The 22,113-nt window shown below is 40.7% G+C and overlaps 2 protein-coding genes across 12 annotated transcripts in view; one reads left to right on the top strand and one right to left on the bottom strand.

Moving 5' to 3' along the window:
* The window catches only part of LOC143041425 (uncharacterized), a 53,404-nt gene extending 48,754 nt beyond the window's left edge, over window positions 1-4,650 (top strand). For all 9 annotated transcript variants that reach the window (XM_076213280.1, XM_076213277.1, XM_076213282.1 and 6 more), the window contains one exon: window positions 57-4,650. In XM_076213280.1, coding sequence (XP_076069395.1) covers window positions 57-2,191 — 2,135 coding nt within the window. In that variant the 3' untranslated portion in view covers window positions 2,192-4,650. The remainder of the gene's footprint in view (window positions 1-56) is intronic.
* Window positions 3,667-22,113, bottom strand: part of waw (Translation factor waclaw) — a 28,142-nt gene continuing 9,695 nt past the window's right edge. For 2 of the 3 annotated variants that reach the window (XM_076213285.1, XM_076213284.1), the window contains exons 8-14: window positions 19,239-19,348; window positions 18,066-18,192; window positions 17,519-17,657; window positions 14,791-15,005; window positions 13,467-13,595; window positions 12,221-12,304; window positions 3,667-10,277 (exon numbers count right to left, since the gene is read on the bottom strand). In XM_076213285.1, the coding sequence (XP_076069400.1) occupies window positions 10,152-10,277; window positions 12,221-12,304; window positions 13,467-13,595; window positions 14,791-15,005; window positions 17,519-17,657; window positions 18,066-18,192; window positions 19,239-19,348 (930 nt within the window). In that variant the 3' untranslated portion in view covers window positions 3,667-10,151. The remainder of the gene's footprint in view (window positions 10,278-12,220; window positions 12,305-13,466; window positions 13,596-14,790; window positions 15,006-17,518; window positions 17,658-18,065; window positions 18,193-19,238; window positions 19,349-22,113) is intronic. The other variant, XR_012967803.1, reaches the window with a different exon arrangement.

Here is a 22,113-nt window from a genome sequence, read left to right as displayed (position 1 = left end):
TCTTCTTCTTCTAAATTTGATTATGAAGTAGGTACTAATACTTCTATTTTTTACAGGTGTTGAGGAAGTGCAAATTCCACCCAGTCCAGCAACTCTAACAAAGCAACTACAGAATGCTTACATGACTGAAGCTGCACTCTCACCTGCTGTTTCACAAAGTCAGCAGAGTGGGTCTAGCTACTCCTCACCAGCAACAAGTCAAGATCTTCATTTTAGCGACTCGGGACAACGTTCGGAGGAAGCCTTCAACACAGGTCTCGTGTCTACCATCTACACGTCGGACTCCGCTTCTGCGAGTGCAGGACTTGCAGGGACGTCTGTTAGTCTTGAGGGTGACAGTGGTCTTAATGCTCTTGCCTCACCTTCTGGGGATGTTTATCTTGATCAGTCAGCCGCTGGGCTTAGTCTGGATGGCTTAGAATCAGGAGGGTTGCCACTTGTTGTGGGGCGTTCCCAGTCTCCAGCTCTTAGTGACTTAGTGTCCGCTGGACCACTGCTGGCATGGTCTCCTCGCTCTTCGGATTCAATAATGGTCCAGTCCCCGTCATTGAATGAGGCACTGAGTGCCAACATTCCTCTTGATGTGAACCATAGTGAGGATTCTTTGTGTGATTCTTCTAGTGGCTTCGGTGGTCTTTTCTCAATGGATGGGGATGGAGCGAGTGTGTCATCGAGCACGAGTGAGGACCTAAGAGGGACGCAGGCCGCAGCCTGTGTAGCAAAATCTCACGTGACAATAGACCTGCAAGCGAGTGACGCTGACCAGGATCATACGGTGAGCTCGACCCGGTGCGATGCTATGAATGAGAATCTCAATCTTGAATTGTCCAACAGTAGTATGAGTGGTACAGGCGTGAGAAGTGTTTCACAAAGTTTGCAGACATCCTTGGTGGTACAGCCTCAAGTATCCGAGGAAACTCCATGGCGCTTTGAAAATGTGCCAACGACATGTGTCCGGTCTAATGGACCTAAACATGAAAGTAGCAGTAGTAGTTCCAGCAGTAGGAGTAGCAGCAGCAGCAGCAACAGTAGTAGCAGCAGCAATAGCAGTGGTAGCAGCAGCAGTAGTACCAGCAGCGGTGGTGGTGGTAGTAAGAGTGCAAGGAGCCACAGTGAACAAGGGAAACAAGACTTGTTGACAACAAACGGTAGTGGTAAAAGAAGCAAAGGGAATGGGGTGGAGGTGCTCAACTCCCAAGATGAACCACGCAGGAGTCAAAGGTGTCCACAGGAAAGAAAGAAAGGGGAAAAGAAGGAAACTAAAGTTCAGAGAGGTGCAAAGAATGGTTTAGATGATGGCAGTGAAGAAAATGACATTAAAACCAAAGCAAAGCATGGGCGGGCCCTTCGCAGTCACGGCACCTCCGGCTCGACAAGTATCAAAAGTCCCGGAGGGAAAAATAAAACTAAAGTTATTAGAATTGAAAATGATATTGATATTAAGAGGGAAGAAGATGACGAAAAGAAATTGAATTTATCTGATGATAAAAGTAAAACTGAGTTAGTATTGAAAGATGAAAAAGGCTCCCTAAAGTTAGAAGTAAAAACAGAAATTGGGGAAGACTTTCTTTCCAGCAAAGGAGGGTCTAGGTCAACCAGAGGTGCCAAGCGTCGTTCAGATTCGGAGAGTCTGTCCGAAGTGAAGCGGGGACGATCTAGGAGGAGTGGGCGTCGTAGTGAGGGGGAGATGTTCCAGGATGAAGGACTAGCTCAACATCATGACGAGGACGCACAGGCTGTGCGTCCAAGAGGAAGACACACGAGCGGAACTTCGGACACAAGCAGCAATTACAGTAGTGAATGGGTTGGCATACCTGGACCACAACACTCTCCAGCCTCGGCAAGTAGGCGGCGGCGCCATCCGAGTCAGGACAGTAGTGTTAGCAGTAGGGACGAAAGTCCACCTAACACAAGCATACACACTCATGACTCCAGTGTTGGCGTACATACCCGTAGGTCCTCTTCCAGAGATCATGCCAAAAAGAAGAAATGTTCATGTTGTGTCGGAGGTGAAGGCAAGAGGATAGCAGGTAATAGTTCCAGTAGTGGCAGTGGCACTAGTATGAACAGCTCAAGTATGAGTAATACCACCACCACCTCCACCACGGTGGCCGCCTCGACCCGGAAATCTGGCCGCACGACGAGAGGCTCAGGTGGAGGTGGAGCAGTGGTGTCTGAACGTGCCAAGTAACACCGGCTTTGAATCCCAGCCCTGGTTTGTAAGAGTATTTTCATGCAACCAGCGGACCTTGGGATTTATTCTCTTCATCATTTCGGTGTTGCTCTGCTTCTCCAACTGAGTCCGAGTCAGACACTTTATGGTAAATATAGGTTTAATGTTCCTTTTCTTATTTTACAGTATTTTATAGTGTCAATGGCCTGCTCATTGTTAAAGAGCAGTTTGAGCACAAGCATCTTCTAATTTATGTGCCATGTGATTATTGTATGTACTGTAGACATGGTAGTTAATTGACAAAAGTGAATGGCTTGACTTGAGGCCAGAGCAACAGCAATAGTGTAGTGAAGGGTTGCCAAGCCATGCTAAGAATAATGATTTGTACCTGAATACTCTGAATTGCAATGTAAGTGTCATTCATAATTGTCCAAGGTAGTCCTTGATTGTACTTCTCAAATCTTGCTACAGTGTTCCAAGAATCAGATGTCTCTTTCCTTTCTGTAAGGATCACATTCATTCTGATACGCTTTCTGTGTACAATTTACCAATGTAATGTTTCCCGAGCATGTTCTACGCTGTTGTAAATATTGTGTGGTTTGCAAGTTATGCTTTAATGGCAATATCTTTTTCAAGCCATTTTTAAAGATGCTAGAGATAAGACGTATTAAATTCTACGTAGTTTGGGAAAAGGGTGAGCCCCATGGGCAAACAAGCAGCAATCCCTTAAAGAGAGACTTTACCTTAACCTCCTATGGTGTGGAGCATGAGTGTGGTGCACAGGACTTTTGGGTCTGTATTGACAAACTTGGTGTACAGTATACTGATTTCTACAGTGTACAGGAGTATGCTGATTTGACAGTATACTGGATCTACTGGCAATGTACTGTGAGATTGACCTTTTGTGTTTTACCGGCCACAGTACCCCCTCACAAAGGCCACTAGTGTACTATCAGACTCTTCATTGTCATCATTGTATGTAAGACTCCACAAATATTTCATCATAATACATTCCCTAACCTTTATATTTTTTGTAGATAATCAAAGTTGACATTACTAAAGGTAAGGAGAGAAGCTGTGCTCATACAGGGCATCGGAAAGTAAGCATGCCTGGTTGATCACATGCAAGATCTGCATCCAGTCACAAGAGTGTCAGTCCACATTGTAGTGCACCTTTGCTGCTTTGCTAAATGGAGCTAATTGTTCATTGACATGTTAAATCAAATCTCAAGGTCTTGACAAAAAAAAAAGAATTTCACTCCTTTCTTTGTACACAAGCCCTGTTTTATTTTATTTATTTATTTGTTGTTTTTTGTTAGCCCAGATTAGTCCCGCAGCAGCAGCCTTCCCTATAGGTGTCTTCAAACAGTGCTGCTTTGTCCAAAAACTTAATCTGTTATTAGCTCTCAGCCTTTGCATTGCTTTCAATAGATATTTACTTGTTGTCTTTTTCAGAGTAGCCTATGAGAAATTGATCTATTATATGTTTTCTCTCTCTCTCTCTCTCTCTCTCTCTCTCTCTCAAGTTTGTACTCTCAGTTTGTGTGCTTACTTCATTGTCCTTTAGTTGTTCTGTGTAATTTCTTTACACCCTGAACCTAAATTTTCCCAACAGCCTGATGCCATTGCGTGTCACATGTTCATGCAAAGATTGGATAGAAGAAGTATGCATTTCCATCCAGCTTAAACTATTTATATTTGATTTTGACACAACAGCGGCTGAGATAACTACATTTTTAGAAAAGGATTATAGATTATACTAATAGTGTGTGGATGTACATTTTAATCTGAACAGATATCAAATAAATGTTGATGAATGCTGTAATCTTAGCAGATTGTCATAACATTTGAGTTACTTCAACTATTGACATATTTTCACCCTTCTCTTATTATTTCATTAGTACTCTTTCAACTATAGCTCACAGTGATGCCAAAGATATTTTAATTTATTTATTTTTTTATTTTACTTTTTATTATTATTTTTTTCCATTAATATGATAATTTTAATGATAATGATACTTTATTATTATTGACTGATTGATAATTAATTAATTGTGTGTGTACTTATTTTTAAACAGTTTGGATATGAACTCTTGTTAGGCTTTGGTATCGCTGTGGCTTTCCTTGTCAAGTTACCAGAGTTTACCCTTCACCCTATTAGTTTAACAAACTGGAATTAATACTTAAATTCTAATTCTTATTACTTCATAGTTATTATGTTTATATTTCTTCATTATTTATATTGTACATAGTAATCATAGTTTTTGCATAGGTAGTGTAAAATCCTCTCAGCTGTCATGTAAGGAGAGTTCCATTTTTCTCCTTCATTTCCTTGGTAGACTTCAAGGTATTTCTCCTAAAAAAAATCATGTTAATATCACTCTGTTTGTAAATGGTATTGTGTACAAAATGGTCATTCTTTTTTGTATTTGTGTAATGTATGTACAAAAGGCATAAATCCTTTCATTTTTGCAGTACATATGGTCTTTCCTTTGCCTTACAGTAGGAGTTGCATAATTTACTAGCTTCTGGAAAATTAGTATATAGGAAAAATTAACATCTTGTAATTGAAGTAAATTGGATCAATGAAATATAATGAAGAACACCTTTTGTAAAATATGAGCCAAACAATATAAAGTGACATTATGACACCTACATCAAGCTGCAACATCTTATACCTCTCAACCATCTGGAAAAAATTCAGTCTCTCTTTTCATGTAATCAGGGGGCGAGTTTCTTCTCCTTTTTCTTTTATGAATCCTGTTTCAGGTACTTGCAGCCCTCTCTGCCTCAAGAAAAAGTTTGCAAAACTTCAAATTAGGATTCAGATGCACGCTGAAGGAAAACGAAATGATACCTCATGAAGGGCACAGGTATCGAGTACCTGTCACGAATTTTATTTTGAGATCTTGTAACTCTACCTTATCTCCACCCTAAGAACAGGTTAGCAGGACCTCAAAGCATGTCTCAGGGACTGGAAACTTGGAAAAGGAAGGACCAACTGCTGCCCCACCATCTCCAGGTGGTGCTCCTCGGGACTTGTTCCCACGTAGGAGTTGCCAAGAGTAAGGCAGTGAATGAGATTAACTGTATTTTCTGTCACCATCTCTTCCATTTACTAACAACAATAAGTCCTCCCACAATGGTGCAAGATGGTGATCTATGGAAGGTCTTGTTACAATCCAGGTGGTGTAGACAGAGTGGTAACCCTGTGTAAGGAAGGGGAATAGCACAGCTTGGCTGCCAAGTAGCCCTATGTAGGATCTCCTCTGCTCGCCCCACATGAGGAAAGGGACTAATAAAAGTGCTATAAACATAGCTTCCCCAAACCTAAGTTGGGAAGTCTCTCCAGCTTTGTCATCATCACTCACATGCTCATGCCAATCCCCATGGGCTCTCTAAGCAAGCTCCCATGCAGTCACCAATCCTGCTCCAAACAACTTTCAACAGGTTCATTCAACTTGCTCCATGAATTCTGTGGGAGTCCGCTTCATCTCGTATATTAAGGGTTATCTCTTACGGAGACAACTCTGTGAGGTCAACATCAGGGAAATATACCACATGTGCATATAGCTGGAGTTGACATTCATGTCGGTAACTTGCCTAGATTGAGTCTCACAGTACAACCTCTGGTTTGCTACAAAATCATTCCAGCTATACTCCAAGATTCTCTGAAGGTACTTGGTACCAAAGACATAGAGATGCCTCTTCCAAGTCAGCATTTATTGTCCTTGTCTCTCAGCCTTATTGCAAGACAAGGAGCACAATTGATCTTAGTTCTGTATAAATATCAACAATGCCATATACTTAGTATGATCAAGTCCATAACACCATGTGCAATGCTAATCCTCTGAAGCACTTCCTGACATGACACCACTGTTATGCATTACACTATCAAAGTATGCGAAGATTTCCAAGACTGTCCCTGCCACATGCATGAACAGATTGAACTGTGTCTCTCAGTAACCCTACAACTCTGTTCAATATCCAGTCCATACAGGTGCAAAGAGCATTGGGTCAAGGATGCACTCTTGTCTCACTCTTGAATCAACAGGAAAGCTAGCCATACCTCCTTTATATTTTACAGCACCCTCTGTCCTAGAGTATAAACCAGACATCAACTCTGTAATCCTTGCAAGATTCCCATGGATCCACAAATCCCAGAGCACTACACAATGTGCAGAGGCAAATGCCTTCTTGAGATCAACATGGGCTCAAGAAACCCCTGCTAAATCTCACACAGGAGGCACTCCACAAGAACAAGAAGCACTAGGATCCAACCAGTTGTTATTCCCTAGACCCCTTTCCAGTCTAAGGGAATGGTACTGGATTGCCAGACAATAGACAGTACTGTATGCAACCCATGAGCAGCCACTTTTAACTGTCAGAGAGGATGGAGACTTGTCTCTTAGTGGATCAGCAACCGCCATCTGAATACCATGGAGGGGAAGCTGCTTGGAGGATCACCCATGAGCAACTGCTGCTGAAAGTACTCTGTTAAGTGGCTACACTCCATGCCTGACACTATGTTGCCATCATCTGTTTGGACTGTGCTCCCACTGCTTTGGAGCGCAGTTTATTCAGGACTCGGTAAGTAGGCATGAGGTCATTTGCATTTGTTGTGAAAGTAAAACCTCTTTTCAGATGCTTTGCAAAGTATTTAAGACACTGAATTTCCACACAGTACATAACTGAAACCAATGGAAGGAATGAACATTGGTAATGAGATACAAATAATGTTTATCTCCAAGATAGTTGTTCCAATGACAGTTTGGCTTCAGATTTAGGTCACGCGTGTTGAACCTTTCAAAATGTTATTTGAGAGTGATTGATGTGCAAGAGAAGGGTGGGTTGACTATGTATACCTCAACCTAGAAAAGGCATTTGATAAAGTATCTCACAGTCAACGTATGTGGAAATTGGAGCAAGTTGGAGGACTGAGAAGCAATCTACTAGAATGAAAAAAAAAATAAAAAATAAGGAAAGATACATTACACTGGCAATGGATAAGATATGATGGAGAACAGTAATTAGTGGAGTTCCACAAGGTTCAGTGCTTGCACCACTAACGTTTCTTGGCAGTGACATGACAGAAGGAACAAGCTATGCCAACATGTTTGCAGATGATGCAAAAATTGAGTGGAAAAAACAAGGACGATGGTAGACTACTGCAAAAAGATTTGGACACCATTTTTGCACAGAGCCGAGAATGGGAAATGAAGTTCAATAAAGAAATAAGATAAAGTTACTGGAAATGGACAAAAGTGGCAAAAGACCATATTTAAAACTATTCCCTGGAAAGTGAACCCATTACAAAAGCAGAGAAAGGTTTTGGAGTGTTCATAAAAGACTTGTCATCCGACATCCATATCATCAGGATTGTGGGAGAGACCTACATACTACTGCAGAATATTAAAGTGGCGTATCACTACATGAAGAGATGATGAAAGAATTCGCTGAAACCCTGATTCGCCTAAGACCAAAATATATGTCAGTAGTATGGTCCCCAGAGGGCTTTGTAGCATGGAATTTAATGAATCATGGCCTTGGTTCAACTTCACAGGTGGCAGGATTCGAACTATCATCCCCTCGACCTGTGCCGCAAGTAATGGCGCCCTAACCCGCTCAGCCAGCAAGTTTCCTAAAGCCCTCTGTGAGGGGCACTGCCCTAGCCTTCTGGTAGGGGGGAGTTTGTGACGTTAAACCATATCATCAGTATGGTCCCCACACAGAGTGAAGGATATAAGCAAGATCAAGAGAATATAAAGGGCAGTAACCAAATTGGTTCCCAGCCTGGCAGATAAACCACACGAGGAGAGACTAAAAGTAGTGAGTCTGTCAACTTTGAAAGATCGAAGAGAAAGAGGTGACGTGATTACAGTGTTTGGTCACTAAAGAGGGTAGATCGCATTGACAGAAGAGATCTGATTAAAGATGGGAGGATTTTAAGAGGTCTTGAGAACAAATTAAGAAAGGCCAAGTGTCTAAAGGATGTGAATACAGCTTTCCATACAGATGCATCTAGGTTAAGGACTACATTAGTTGGAGGTGTGAAGATAAACGCTTATGTGGGTTTCTCTTTAATTTGTTCAACTTGTCGGCTCGTAAGTCGGGCCTAGTCTGTTGCCTGCTACCTCAGGAGCAACAAATAAGATGTGTGACGGTTGCCAACACATCATTACAATCTATATTTACATGTTCCTTATGTTTATCTTATGTACAATATGGATGAATGTAACCACCCAGTAAATTTACATACACATCTACATGAAAATCATTATCGAAATAGAAATGTACATTATGGTTATGATGAAGCTTTTGTTGGTTATCTCTGTGAGCTTGGAGGTCAGGATTCTAGAGCAGGTGGCCAGAGGTCAGATCACACAATCTGCGTCCGTTGGAGCTTATCACCATGTACCACTTTGTACCATGAGCACACAAAAGTATAGACTTCATAACTCAAGGGTAAGTATAAAGACATAAAGGTACTGTCTCGCAACAGATGCTTGGCACAACTACCACTGCTGTCCTCAGCAAATCTTAATGAACAAAGAACATATGAAATTAACCTATTATGTAGTTACATGTGGATTTGAGCAACTGCATAACAGAGCAGTGGACAAGGTGCAGGGATGACCCGTCATCCAGGAGGTGCTAAGATAAGAGGGAGGGTGGAGGGGTGTGGAGTGTATTCAGGGATGGAATGGGTGGGAATGATTTTATGCCTTTTCCTTTTTGGCTACCTCCCTTGTAAGGGGGAAAAAGCCTTGGTATATATATGTATGTATGCATAACAGGATAATACTAATATCAAAATAAAATGGACTTAATCTTAAAAACATGTTGAAGTAGATACTATTTCCATTCACCTAAGCAAGGTGCAACCTTATAAAGGGATGGCTTGACTGCAAATGTAACGGGAGAGGAGTAGGGGAAAGTTGAGAGGATCTGTGATGGTCCTTTATAGTGGAGATAGTGCTAACTGATGATAGAACGTTCTCTATGTCGAGGCCACAAGGAACTCTTGATATGATCTTTGTGCAATATGGTCTGTAAAATCATGCAACCTGAGTAATTTGACTTCATTATTAGACTCTTGCCCAATGATACATAAAGGTCCAGTGAATTTAGGTGAGAGTTTTGGGGTGGGGATGTGGTTGAGGATGTAAACAATATCTTCTATTTCAAATGAACAAGCTCTTGCTGATTTGTTATGCAGATGTGCCATATCATCCTTTGCAAGAGTAAGAGTGTTATGGATTCTTTTAAAAAGACTATTGAAATTTGCTACTTTGACCTTAACATATAAACATATACCAATGGCTCTTTACCCCTTACAAGGGAGGTAGCCAAAGTCAACGGCATAAATCCACTCCCACCCATTTCATCCCTACATACTCCACTCTCATTCACCACCCGTCCCTCCCTTTTTTATTGGCTCCCAAAAGACGTCAAGAAATATGGCAAAAGTGTTAATCCAAGTTAAAGATTTAACCCCTTGAGTACCGGATGTGTGTTTTGTGACACCTGCGTGTCACGGCTGAGTGCACCCGCCAGGAACCGAGCGTGCTCCCTGTGACACGCACGTGTCACAGTTATAAGCTGTGTGTATTGAGGGCTCTCAAGGCCTCGGTTTCTGGGTTATTTCTACCCACGTGGTGGCAAGTTTCTATGTTTACAAACATAAGGTTCCAGCGATTCGTGGGACGGCTTGAAACTTTTGTTTACGTAAGGTTGACAGGTCGGTAACGAAGGGGTTAACACAGGCCATGATGCTTCTACATATACTTTGCCCTTCAAATGGAAATTTCATATCAAACCAAAATTCAGGTCACTAAAGGGGATAGATTGCACTGACACTGATGCCCTTTCAGTCACTGTTTATCACACCACCCTTTCCCATGTATACTTATGCTTAAACACTGTGTTTAGTATCATCTCCCTTTCTAGACACATCTCCAATATCATCTCACCTAATTTACTTTTTTAGAATACTTATAAATGTGTTCCTTGGAACCTCTATGTTGCCAATCATCTTCATTCTTTTTTTACCGTCACTTTGATATTTTAGGAGTTTCATTCTCCTTGTAATGTCACCTCCATACTGTAAGAAAAATATAAACAATATCTGAGTATTAATTACATTTAACAAAACAAAAACATACACATGTACAGAAATATGTATATACATATCTTCAAATGTCTTATAGGAGTGTAAGTATTTAACCTTGAATACAATGATGTCTATGTGTGTCATGAGCTGCAAGTGGGATATACAAGGATGCCAGGATCAGCTTCCTGATTATATTCATTTTGTTGTAGCTGAGTGACCCTCGTATTCAGTGAACATGTTGATCACCTTTTCAGCAACGTTATATTTAATCAGGATAAAAGGGAATGAGTATAACAACAGTAGCTTTATATTTAGTAATGAGCATATTGTGATGCATCATCATACATCAGGCAACCTGATGTATTTACCTAGTTGTATTTTACGGGACTGGAGCTATGCTCGTGTTGACCCGTTTTTGTATCTCTCTACATCTAGTTTGCTTTTGAATTTGTGTATATTTCTGGCATTAACTGTTTCACTGTTCAATTTGTTCCAGACGTCAATTACCCTGTGTGGGAAACTGTTCTTTTTCAGGTCTCTTCTGTAACTCTTTAGTTTCTTTGTGTGTCCTCTTGTTTCTCTCTTGAAGAGGTTAAAATATAGCACTGTATTTTGCCTTGTAGTTGGGTGACATGAACAATATCTCCTAATAGGTAACAAATGGTGATGTGGGAGAAATGTACATAAATATACCAAAGGCTTTTTCCCCCGTTCAAGGGAGGTAGCCAAAAACCAAAGACACAAAATCCACTCCCACCCATTCCATCCCCACATACTCCACTCCCATTCACCCCCTCCCTCCCACTTATCTTGGCTCCTCCTGAATGACGGGTCATCCCTGCATCTTGCCCATCTTGCACCTCTAACAAGTCTCTCCACTATGATTCTTACCAGGTACCCAAAACCTCTCTACTACTCCATCTATTGCTTCATCTCCTACTCTACTACAGTAAGTCCTCATTATATGGTACATATGCGTTCCTGAAAACCTTACCGCAAATTGAAATTACCGTATACCGAACCCATTATAACATGTAATAATAGGATATGGCAGACGTACCTTCTCCCTGCTCTTTCCTCTTCAAAATATCTAGCAGATACTGTATCTGTGAATTTTGTTACCATAAATAGAATCGAGGGTAGTAATTTCCAAATACCATAACTGTGAATTTACCGGATAGAGAATTACCGTGTAAGGATGACTCTCTATACTATATATTCACAGTCCTCCCAAAACTCTCTAATCGCACATTTAAATCTATCCAGAGAGCCTCACTTTCCTGTTCACTTTTCTCACTATGAGGTCCATATGCACTCATAAAAACCCATATCACCCATCACCTTCCTCCACACTAACTCTGAAGACACTTCCCACTCTATTTTCCAATCTCATCACTTACCAGCAGAGCCATTCCTTTCCTCCCTCACTCCCTAATCATTCCCACCACACTCCCAATCCTAAACTCACATATGGATGGGGATGACAGGTGGTGATGGATACGGAGCTGCCTAGTGTAGGCCTTATGGTCTTTTGCAGTCTCCTTTATTTCTTATGTTCTTATGTTCCCCTTTCCCTTTCATCTTAATTTCACTTTACACTAACACATCCATCTTCCTTCTCATAAACTTCTCTTTTACTCTCATTTGTACCCCAACCACACACATTTCATGACCCATTTAATGGTTCTGGTTGGAAGCCTCTTCCTAGATCCTCGTATGGTTTTATTTTTTGTAGAAAGAACATATAAACAACAGGACAGCTAGTCCCAGTATTCTGCCTCACTTAGACACCTTTTATGGTATGCATAGGAAATACACATAAAACATGCACATATATATGTATATAAGTACATATCTTTTTAATATTGGCTTTGCTTATCATTTGTGCTAAAGAACTCTACTAAAAAACTACAAAACAAAACAAATTTACATACTAATTTGGCTGCTACATCTTTGCGTAATGGCTTGATGTTTTCCCGTGCTAAAATTTTCCCTCTAACTGCAGCTTGAATGGCAATCTGTAAAATAATACACTTGTAATTAATCTATGTTTTGGGGTTGATGTGATTACCAATATCACTCATATATTCTTTTCTTAATATAAGACCCAATTAAAAGGGACTGATAGCATGAGGTAAGCATCATCACCTGAAAGGGAATTTGTTACAAAGAAAATTTGTGAAAAGATCTTAAAGGCTCTGCCAAGGGATTCGAACCCTAACCTGTGTGTGCATAATCACGAAGCCAAGACGCTTGCAACTCAGCTACGTAATTATGCATGCACAGGTCAGGGCTCAAATCCCTTGGCAGAGCTTCTAAAAATGTTCAATCTTTCTTAAACACACAAAAATCTTAAAGTTAATACTGGTTCCCTGTCCAAATGATCCTTAACCTCTTCACTCCGGGGCACATCGCACGTCTGGCAGCATTAGCTGCCCGACGTGCGATGTTGCGTCATAATAATCGCATTATAAAAAATAAAGTCAGTGCTCAATCGTTTGTTCTCTTTCACCCGTGAATTTTGATAATCATAGAAAATATGATGAAGCCAGTTTAGAGAGAATGGAGGTTACATAGGTACAACTACAATAAATATAATCAAGATGCTGACATCGGCATCATCGCGTACCCACTTTCTCCTCATGACGCCTACGTATGCGTCACTGTATGGAAGTGGTTAATCATGAGAAGTGGTAGTATGAATGTGTTTTGATCAGTAATATTTGTGAGAGAAAAGAGAGCAGCATACTATAAATCCTGGCAATGAGTGGAAAAAATAACATGTAAGGGTGGGGGGTGAATGTTGTGATTCAGTGAAATAAGGATGACAGCAGTGGGAATTAAATATGTGATAAATAACAATTATGAATATGGAAGTGAGAAGTTGATATGGTTTAACGTCACAAACTCCCTCCTATCTCAAGGCTAGGATGGTGCCCCTCACAGAAAACTTTGCAGCATGGAATTTAATGAACCATGCCTTTGGTCCAACTTCACCGGTGGCAGGATTCGAACTACCACCCCCTCGACCTTCGCCACAAATAACAACGCCCTAACCCACTCAGCGAGAAGTTACGTACAGAAATTATTTTTCCTCTCATGATGCTAAAGATAACTGAAAATTACCTAGGTATTGTCTCCTTTAACTTTACACCTAATAATTTTCCAACTGAAAATTACCTGGAACATCTGCCTTGGTATTGCGTCCTTCAATTTTGCACACATTCGTTTACCCACTGCTCGTGCACGGCTAGCATGAACTATGACTGACAACTCTTCGACTACACTTCCATTCAATAAGATGCTCATCTGAAAGAGAAGTGAAATAAATAGGGGTTGTAACATTGGTGAAAATAAAAGAAAATATATACATACATATACCAAGGCTTTTTCCCCCTTACAAGGGGGGTAGCCAAAAAGAAAAAGGCATAAAATCATTCCCACCCATTCCATCCCTGAATACACTCCACACCCCTCCATCCTTCCTCTTATCTTAGCACCTCCTGAATGACGGGTCATCCCTGCACCTTGTCCACTGCCCTGGGTCAGAAGCAGTGTCGCAAGACACAGCACATCCACAGCAAGAAAATATATAAAAGAATATAAAGGGTAATAATAAATCGTATTAAGTATAAATACAGGAATACCTCAATAACCAACAGGGTTATATGCCTATAGCTCCTGTCGGTTAATGAAATGTTGCATTACGAAGCCTATTTTACATCGTAAAGGGGGGGAGGGCGAGAGAATGTGTTCCATACCACCAGCAGACCCTCTGAATTTATTTATTTATTTAATTTATTTATTTTTTCCTTCTTGGAGGGTCTCTGGCTCAAACAAATGAATATTGCTTTAGTTCAAGTCATTTGTTATCACACTATAACATATTTGTATACTCTAGAGAAAATTAAAAGTTTACAAAAATTCTAAGACTTAAATTTATCTACACACATACATACTAACAGCTTTTCCCCCCTTTACATGGGAGGTAGCAAAAAAACAAATGCATAAAATCCACTCCCACTCATACCATCCCCACATACTCTACTCATATTTCGGCTCCTCTTTGATTACAGGTCATCCCTGCATCTCATCCACAGCAAAGCCACTTCATTTAATCAGCGGCCCCCCTTTCCATCCTCTCATGCAGAAAAAGAGAAGACAGGGAGAAATTCCTTCAGGATGCATCAAAATATTCACACTTACTCCCTTACCCCCCAAGCCCCACCCACTCCCTTCCATGCATCATAGCATCATCCATACTCAACCATTTTCCACTCACCCCTTTCTAATGTCTTCTCCCTTCCTTCCTCAACAGACATTCCCCTCTTTCCCAATGCCCCTTTTACCCCATACATCAATCTCGTCCTTGCTTGCCCCCTCAGGTTCACTCTTTCCAACTCTGCCTTCCATACCTCTTTTACTAATCTTTCTTCCCTCATTCTTTCCATGTGTCCAAACCATCCCAATACTCCTTCATCAACCCTATCTCCTAACTAATTACCTTTTCAAGATATGATGATTCATATCCAATTTCTTCATAATCAAAGGACGCATATCCTGATGTGTGACATTTCAGTTGATCAAAAAAATTCACAATAATTTCGTTCAAAGGCATTTTGTACTGAATCAGTACTCGACTACTGTCAAGGTTCTGCATGTCTTGCTGAACACTCCTACAATCTTGACATAGCCGCATCACAGGTCCAAGGTATATATCTGGTGTAAGAAGATTATATATATATATTTACACATCATAGGTTTTTGTTATTACATTTCTTGTGGAATATAACATTGAGTATGAACTTTATTAAGCTATGAAAATATTAAACTTTTATTATGAACTATTATGGGTGAAAAAAGTTTACTGCTTCACAGTGATATAGAAAACAACTAATAATGTCACATTACTCACCATATCAGCTACCTGGCACTGCACCCCTTAACTCCGACTTCCCAATTGACTAACAAACCACATACTGGCAGGTAACATGAATGCACATCATCCAGTTTGGATAAACACGAAAACAGCAAACTTGAGACCAAACAAAATACTTGAACAACAACCCAACCTAAACATAAATTCCAGCAGCTACCCCACCAGACAACCTCTTAACATAACCAACTACCAACTTCCTCAGACACAAAAATGTAGTTACCCTCTCTCCACATCTAAATAACAGGGGATATTGTGCATGACCCCCCTCACACCATTGCCACCCAAAACATATCACCATAAAATAGAAAGCAAAATATAGCTTACATATAACAGAATTTTCGTAAACTACAAAAAAAGCAAACTGGCTACAACACACAGAGGAAATAGAAAAGAACATGGAGATCTTTGTCATAGATCAGTTCCCCGGTGTCTTTTGCAGGAAACCCGTGGCTTTATGGTGGTAGCCAGCAATGATAACGAGGCAGGCCCCTAAGTCACTCAAGAAGAGATATTGTGTTATCTAAGGACTGTTAGTGTGGGGCATTGTAGAATGAGGTGCTATGTGTGTTCTGTTTGGCAGTTCGATTAAAAGCACTTTGTTTCTGTGGCCAGCCTGATATATATTCCAGTCTTGGATGGATCAGGATTTCTAAGTTTTTTCATCATTTCTTCATCCATGAAGCCACTTTAATATTCTCCAGTAGACCATACGGAAACAGTATATTTCAAATATGGAATAATGGATCAAATTATTCAGTACACCAAAAACTCATCCAGCTGCTCTCTATCTCTTACTGAAAGAAACTAACATCTTTTTAGATACTAAAAAAAAAAAAAAAAATTGAGTGCATATACCTGTTTTGATGTATGGAGCAGTGTCATAGCCATGCAAGAGATGATTGCATCAAGGAGAATATATCAAGAAATTATATGCCAATCCTGGAAGAGTTAAGAAGAGGGGAACTAATGTTGAACACAGATGGATGGAAGACCAGGCCCACCCGATTGACAAATAGATCTCTGACAGGGAGCTGAGACTGAAAGTGAACAAGCCTCCATTATCCTGACAATATGGCCAAACTTAACTGCATATATATTGATGTCACAAAACAAGTGCTCCATAAATCAACTATTTTTCATACTTCACCAAACTACCCCTGAAATCAACCAAGAAAGGTACAGTCTAGGGAACGACAACAACAACAACAACCAAGAAAGGCAGCCACTTCCAAGATGAATTGTACTGGTACTGATATGCCTGAATTCAGATCACCATCTCACACTAAATCGGTAACAATACAGAACTGGCCAGCAGACAGGCACTGATTGCCCTAGATGAAACTGTTACACAGAAGACGGAGGACTTTACATTATGCTGCCCTATGCTGCTCTTTCCAAAGTGCAAAACAAAATCTTTTCAGTGAGTAATCTATGGGGTGACTAATGACTGAGCTGATTTCTTGGGAGTCATAGATCACCTACAAAAGAGAACTGGGGCAATGGATTGACTCGTAAGCTTTCTTCACTTCAATGTTTATACCTTTTAAATCAACATTCCCAACCTCGCCATTTTTTCTACAATTATTCTCCTCAGTGAAAAGTGACTGGAAACTTGTTAATTATTTCAGCTGTGGATGGGATGACTCTTCATCTCCAAGGTTGCTAAGATGAGAGAAGTGGCTGAATGGATCTTTATTTTTTGTGCAAGTGTGTGTACTTTGATCAACCACTCACTTTTAGCAGTAGGAGAGGGCTTCCAGTTCGTTTACATAAAATTCTGCACATACATTCTGCGACATTGTGGTCCCCCAGTACCAAAAAGAATAGAAAGAATCCAAAGAGCAGCTACAAAAATGGCACCTGCACTTGCAAACCTATCATACGAGGAGAGATTGGCTAAACTGGAATTACCGACACTGGAGCAAAGAAGAGAGAGAGGTGACCTATTGACCATCTACAGAATCATGAAAGGCACAGAGATACTTTATAGAGAGAACTTACTTAACTGGGACAAAAGAAACACAAGAGGACATGGTAAGAAAATAAAAAAACATAGCTATAGAAGAGAACTGAAGAAAAACAGTTTTCCACATAGAGTTTTGGACACTTGGAACAAACTGGATAATGAAATAGTATGCGCAAAAACCATTCATGAGTTTAAAAACAAACTAGACACTGCGAGATACAATGGCGGGACAACACGAGCATAGCTCCCCTTCCCACAAGATACAACTAGGTAAATACAAAAAAAAAAAAAAAAAAAGGTCAAGTGAAACTACAATAACAATCCCACCTGGAGTAATTATGGTTCCAATAACCATTGGTTCTTGTACATCGCTGATGATGAGAGGGTCTGGCCATTTAACTGGATTGTTTACTAAAATCTCTGCTCCACCATACTCTCTTCTTGCTTTTTCTCCTTTTATGAGGACCTATGAAGCACATTTTACCATAAACACCAAAACTGCATAATCTTTCTTTCAATATCAAAAGATATGTGTACCAAAACTAAACATACATACATACATACATACATATACCAAAGGCTTTTCCCCCCTTTGATGGGGGGGTAGCCAAAAAGAAAAACTAAACTAAACATGATTACTTCAACTCATGGACATCAATGGGGAAAAAATAATAATACTTTAAAATAGACTATGAAAACGCCATCACTAGTCAAGGTGCCAAGATAAGAGGGTGGGTAGAGGATGGAGGGGAGTGGAGTGTATTAGGGATGGAATGGGTGGGAATGGTTTTTATGACTTTGTTTTTTGACTACCTCCCTTGTAAGGGAGAAAAAGCCTTTGGTATATGTATGTATGTACTTTAAAATGACAGACCTTGTAAGGCACGCTGGGAGTCGTCACCACCACCTGAGCACCGTACTCCTGTTCCAGTCTTTGGTTGAAGACTTCCATATGCAGCAGTCCGAGAAAGCCTAAATGCCAACCCTGTCCAAGTGCTGGACTGAACAAAAATGATTTGAAATTAGACAAGTAGACAGAAGAAGAATTAACATGTACACTTCAGCCCAAAGGGATTTCTCCCCGTCTTCTCCTTTTATGCATGGGGGGACGGAAAGGGGGGGTTGCCGATTTTATGAAGCGGCCTTGCTGTGGATGTGCTGTGTCTTGCGACACTGCTTCTGACCCAGGGCAGTGGACAAGGTGCAGGGATGACCCGTCATCCAGGAGGTGCTAAGATAAGAGGGAGGGTGGAAGGGGTATGGAGTGTATTCAGGGATGGAATGGGTGGGAATGATTTTATGCCTTTTCCTTTTTGGCTACCTACCTTGTAAGGGGGAAAAAGCCCTGGTATATGTATATGTATGTAGACAGAAGAAGAATTAACATGTACACTTCAAACATATACCAAAGGCTTTTTCCCCCTTACACGGGGGGGGTAGCCAAAAAGAAAAAGCCATAGAAATCACTCCCACCCATTTCATTTCCCATATATTCCACTCCCCTCCACCCTCCTCCCTCCCTCCTATCTTGGCACCTCCTGGATGATGGGTCATCCCTGCATCCGGTCCACTGCCCAGGGTCAGAAGCAGTGTCGCAAGACACAGCACATCCACAGCAAGGCCGCTTCATAAATTTGGCAACCCACCCTTCAACAAAAAATAAAAATATATTCAACAGAGGAATGGTATAACATCACTGAATTGCACTTTCAAAGAATAATACAAGCTAATCCATGACATTTTATACTGTGTGACTATATTTTTAACATACATACCAAAGGCTTTTTTCCCCCTTACAAGGGAGGTAGCCAAAAAACAAAGGAATAAAAACCACTCCCATCCATTCCATCCCTATCATACTCCACTCCCCTCCACCCTCTTCCCTCCTCCTGGATGACAAAATTTGGAAAATTGAACAAAGTTTTGAAAAATTTGAAAATCTAAAATATATATATATATATATATATATATATATATATATATATATATATATATATATATATATATATATATATATATATATATATATATATATATATTGGCTCACCTGCTCTCTTTGCTGATGGACACACTAGAGTCATTGAGTGTTAGACGTCCTATAGCAGAACTAAGTGCAGGATATTCACCCTGATCCAATGGGTAAACTCCAGCATAAACCTGCATGTAAAACAAACATGATTAGCAAAAAATCTGCATGTTTCATTGCATGCAACTTAAAAGTGCATGTACTAATAAAAAAAATAAAAAAAATGCAAAATAAATTTTATTACTTTGAAGGTTCTCTGTACTGTTTGTAGGCTTTCTTTACTCAAAAACAAAATATTCTCCCTATGTATGCATACATACTAATGGTCCTTATCACCCTTATAAGGGGGTTGGGCAAAACAAACATACGTCCACCCAACACCTATTCCTGTACCCCGTTACATCACTTTGGTCAAAGGCAACAATGTGAGACATAGCACCTCCAAATCAGGGTCTAACAGCCAAGGTTGGTTTACCCCCACTGCTTCATATGGCAACCCCCACACCACTGAAAAAATCAAAAGAGCAGAAAAGAAGATTCCTTTGAGCTATATTACTTCTTCATCCATTATTCATTCACTCTTATCTTTTGCACTCTCTCTTCTTTGCTTGATATTCCTCTTGTATCCAATGCCCCTTTACAAAGGATTACAAAGGCGGAGCATGCCGACAGGAGACCTTAACTCATACATCCACTTCATTCTTGATCTTCATTTCAAGTTCACTTAATCTACTTCTGCTTTCCACACTTTTAGCCCTTTTTTTCCTACTCTTTCCATATATCTAAACCACCTCGTATGGAAAGAATGAGTGTAGAAACGCTAAGAGAAGTGCTAGTTCCTCCCAAGTAACCAGTGACAGCCACCACAGGGGGCCCCAAGTTACTCAAAGAAGAAGTATTGTAGTCTGGGGATAATCAGTGTGGGACAATGTAGAATAAAGTGTTCAGTGTTCTCTGGTTGCATCAAGGGCAGCTTGATTCTATAGCCAGTTCATTTCTGTGTCGATACTGTCTTACAGTGGATGGTGTCCTGAATGTAAGTATGATAGTATGGTTCTTGTAAGGGAAAGATGTGTAAAGTATTTCAGAAAGTTGTCGAATGTGGAGGACGTTAGAGAGAGATTCGTAGCAGTGGGAAGTGCTAGGAAAAGGACTGTGATGGGAGGAGACAAGGATATATGAAAAGATGAGGTGCAATGAGCATTGAAAATTATTACAGCTGGTAAGACACCTAGGTTGGTTGGGTGTCATGAAGTTTCTGACAAAGGGAAGAACTGTTACAGTGGATTGGCTGGTGAGGTTGTTTAATGTGTGCCTGCAGAAGGGAAGTTTGCCACAGGATGGGAGGAGTACTTGTATCATTCCATTTTACAAAGGAAAAGGGGACAAATGTGAATGTAGTAGTTTTAGGGGGATCAATTTGTTGAGTCTAGTTGGAAAGTCACATGGGAAGATTAACTGAGAGGATTAAGAGAGGAACAGAGGGGGTAATTGTTGAGGAACAGTGTGGGTTTAGGAGAGACGGAGGGTGCATGGATATTTTTTGTGGTGAGGCAGACATGAGAAGTTTTTGACAAAAAGTAAGGATGCTTTTTTGGGCCTTTATGGATTTAGAGAGGGCTTATGATAGGGTAGACAGGAAATCACAATGGAAGGTATTGCAGATATATGGGATTGGGGGATAGCTGTTAAGGGCAGTCAAGATCTTTCACATGAGTAGAAGAGATTATGTTAGGGGTGGGAATGTGGGAATGGAGAGAGTGAGTGGTTTGATGTGAAGGTGGGACTGCGCCAGGAGTGTGTTGTTGCCATGGTTGTTCAATGTGTACATGATGTGGTGCTATAGGAGGTAGAGGTGAGGGTGATGGGCAGAAGATTAGAAATGGTTAAAGACTAGAGGGAAGTGGAAGGTGAGCCAGTTGGTGAGCCAGTGAGTTTGAGATAAAGTGTCCAAGAAGTATGGTGCTGGCTACAAGGATGAATAGAGTGAGAAATAAGGAAATACTTACCTAGTTATATGAACCTATTTGTGCATACATATACCAAAGGCTTTTCCCCCTTATAAGGGAGGTAGCCAAAAAAGAAAGGCATAAAAACCACTCCCACCCATTCCATCCCTAACATACTCCACTCCCCTCCACCCTCTTCACTCCCTCTTATCTTGGCACTTCCTGGGTGACGGGTCATCCCTGCATCTCGCCCACTGCCCTGAGTCAGAAGCCATGTCACGAGACACAGCACATCCAAAGCAAGGTTGCTTCATTAAATCGGCGACCCACCCCCTCTCTGTCCCCTCATGCAGAAAAGGAGAAGACAGGAAGGAATCCCTTTGGGTTGTGTCAATTTATTTCTCACACATACTCCCTCACCCCCATCCCCCACCCACTGCCCCTCATGCATCACAGCATCATCCATACACAACCTTTCTCCATTCACCCCTATCTTCATCCTCTCCTGTCCTTCCTCAACTGACATTCCCCTCTTTCCCAATGCCCCTTTTACCCCATCCATCCATCTCGTCCTAGGTCGACCCCTCATGTTCACTCCTTCCACCTCTGCCTTCCACACCTCTTTTACTAGTCTTTCTTCACTCATTCTTTCCATGTGTCCAAACCATCCCAATACTCTTTCATCAACCCTATTTCCCAACTCCCTTTCAACACAGAGGATGTAACAAGACACCAATGCCTTACATTAAACCCTTCACTAATGAAGGGGGTTCTATATAGCTTAAAATAATTTCATGTTGGCTACAACAAAACAACTACCATTCAGTAAGGGAGAGGTTAGGCAAGTTTAACCACTTTACTACTATGTAGTTGTACCTGCGTGATCCCCATACTCTGTAAACTGGTATCATCATATTTTCTATGGTTATCAAAATTTACGGGTGAAA

The sequence above is a fragment of the Oratosquilla oratoria genome, chromosome 31 (assembly GCF_046742065.1).
Source record: "Oratosquilla oratoria isolate Oo_2021 chromosome 31, ASM4674206v1, whole genome shotgun sequence".
NCBI classification, from domain to species: Eukaryota; Metazoa; Arthropoda; class Malacostraca; order Stomatopoda; family Squillidae; genus Oratosquilla; species Oratosquilla oratoria.
The sequence above is the reverse complement of the archived record's forward strand: the minus strand, read 5'-3'. Positions and strand labels throughout refer to the sequence as shown.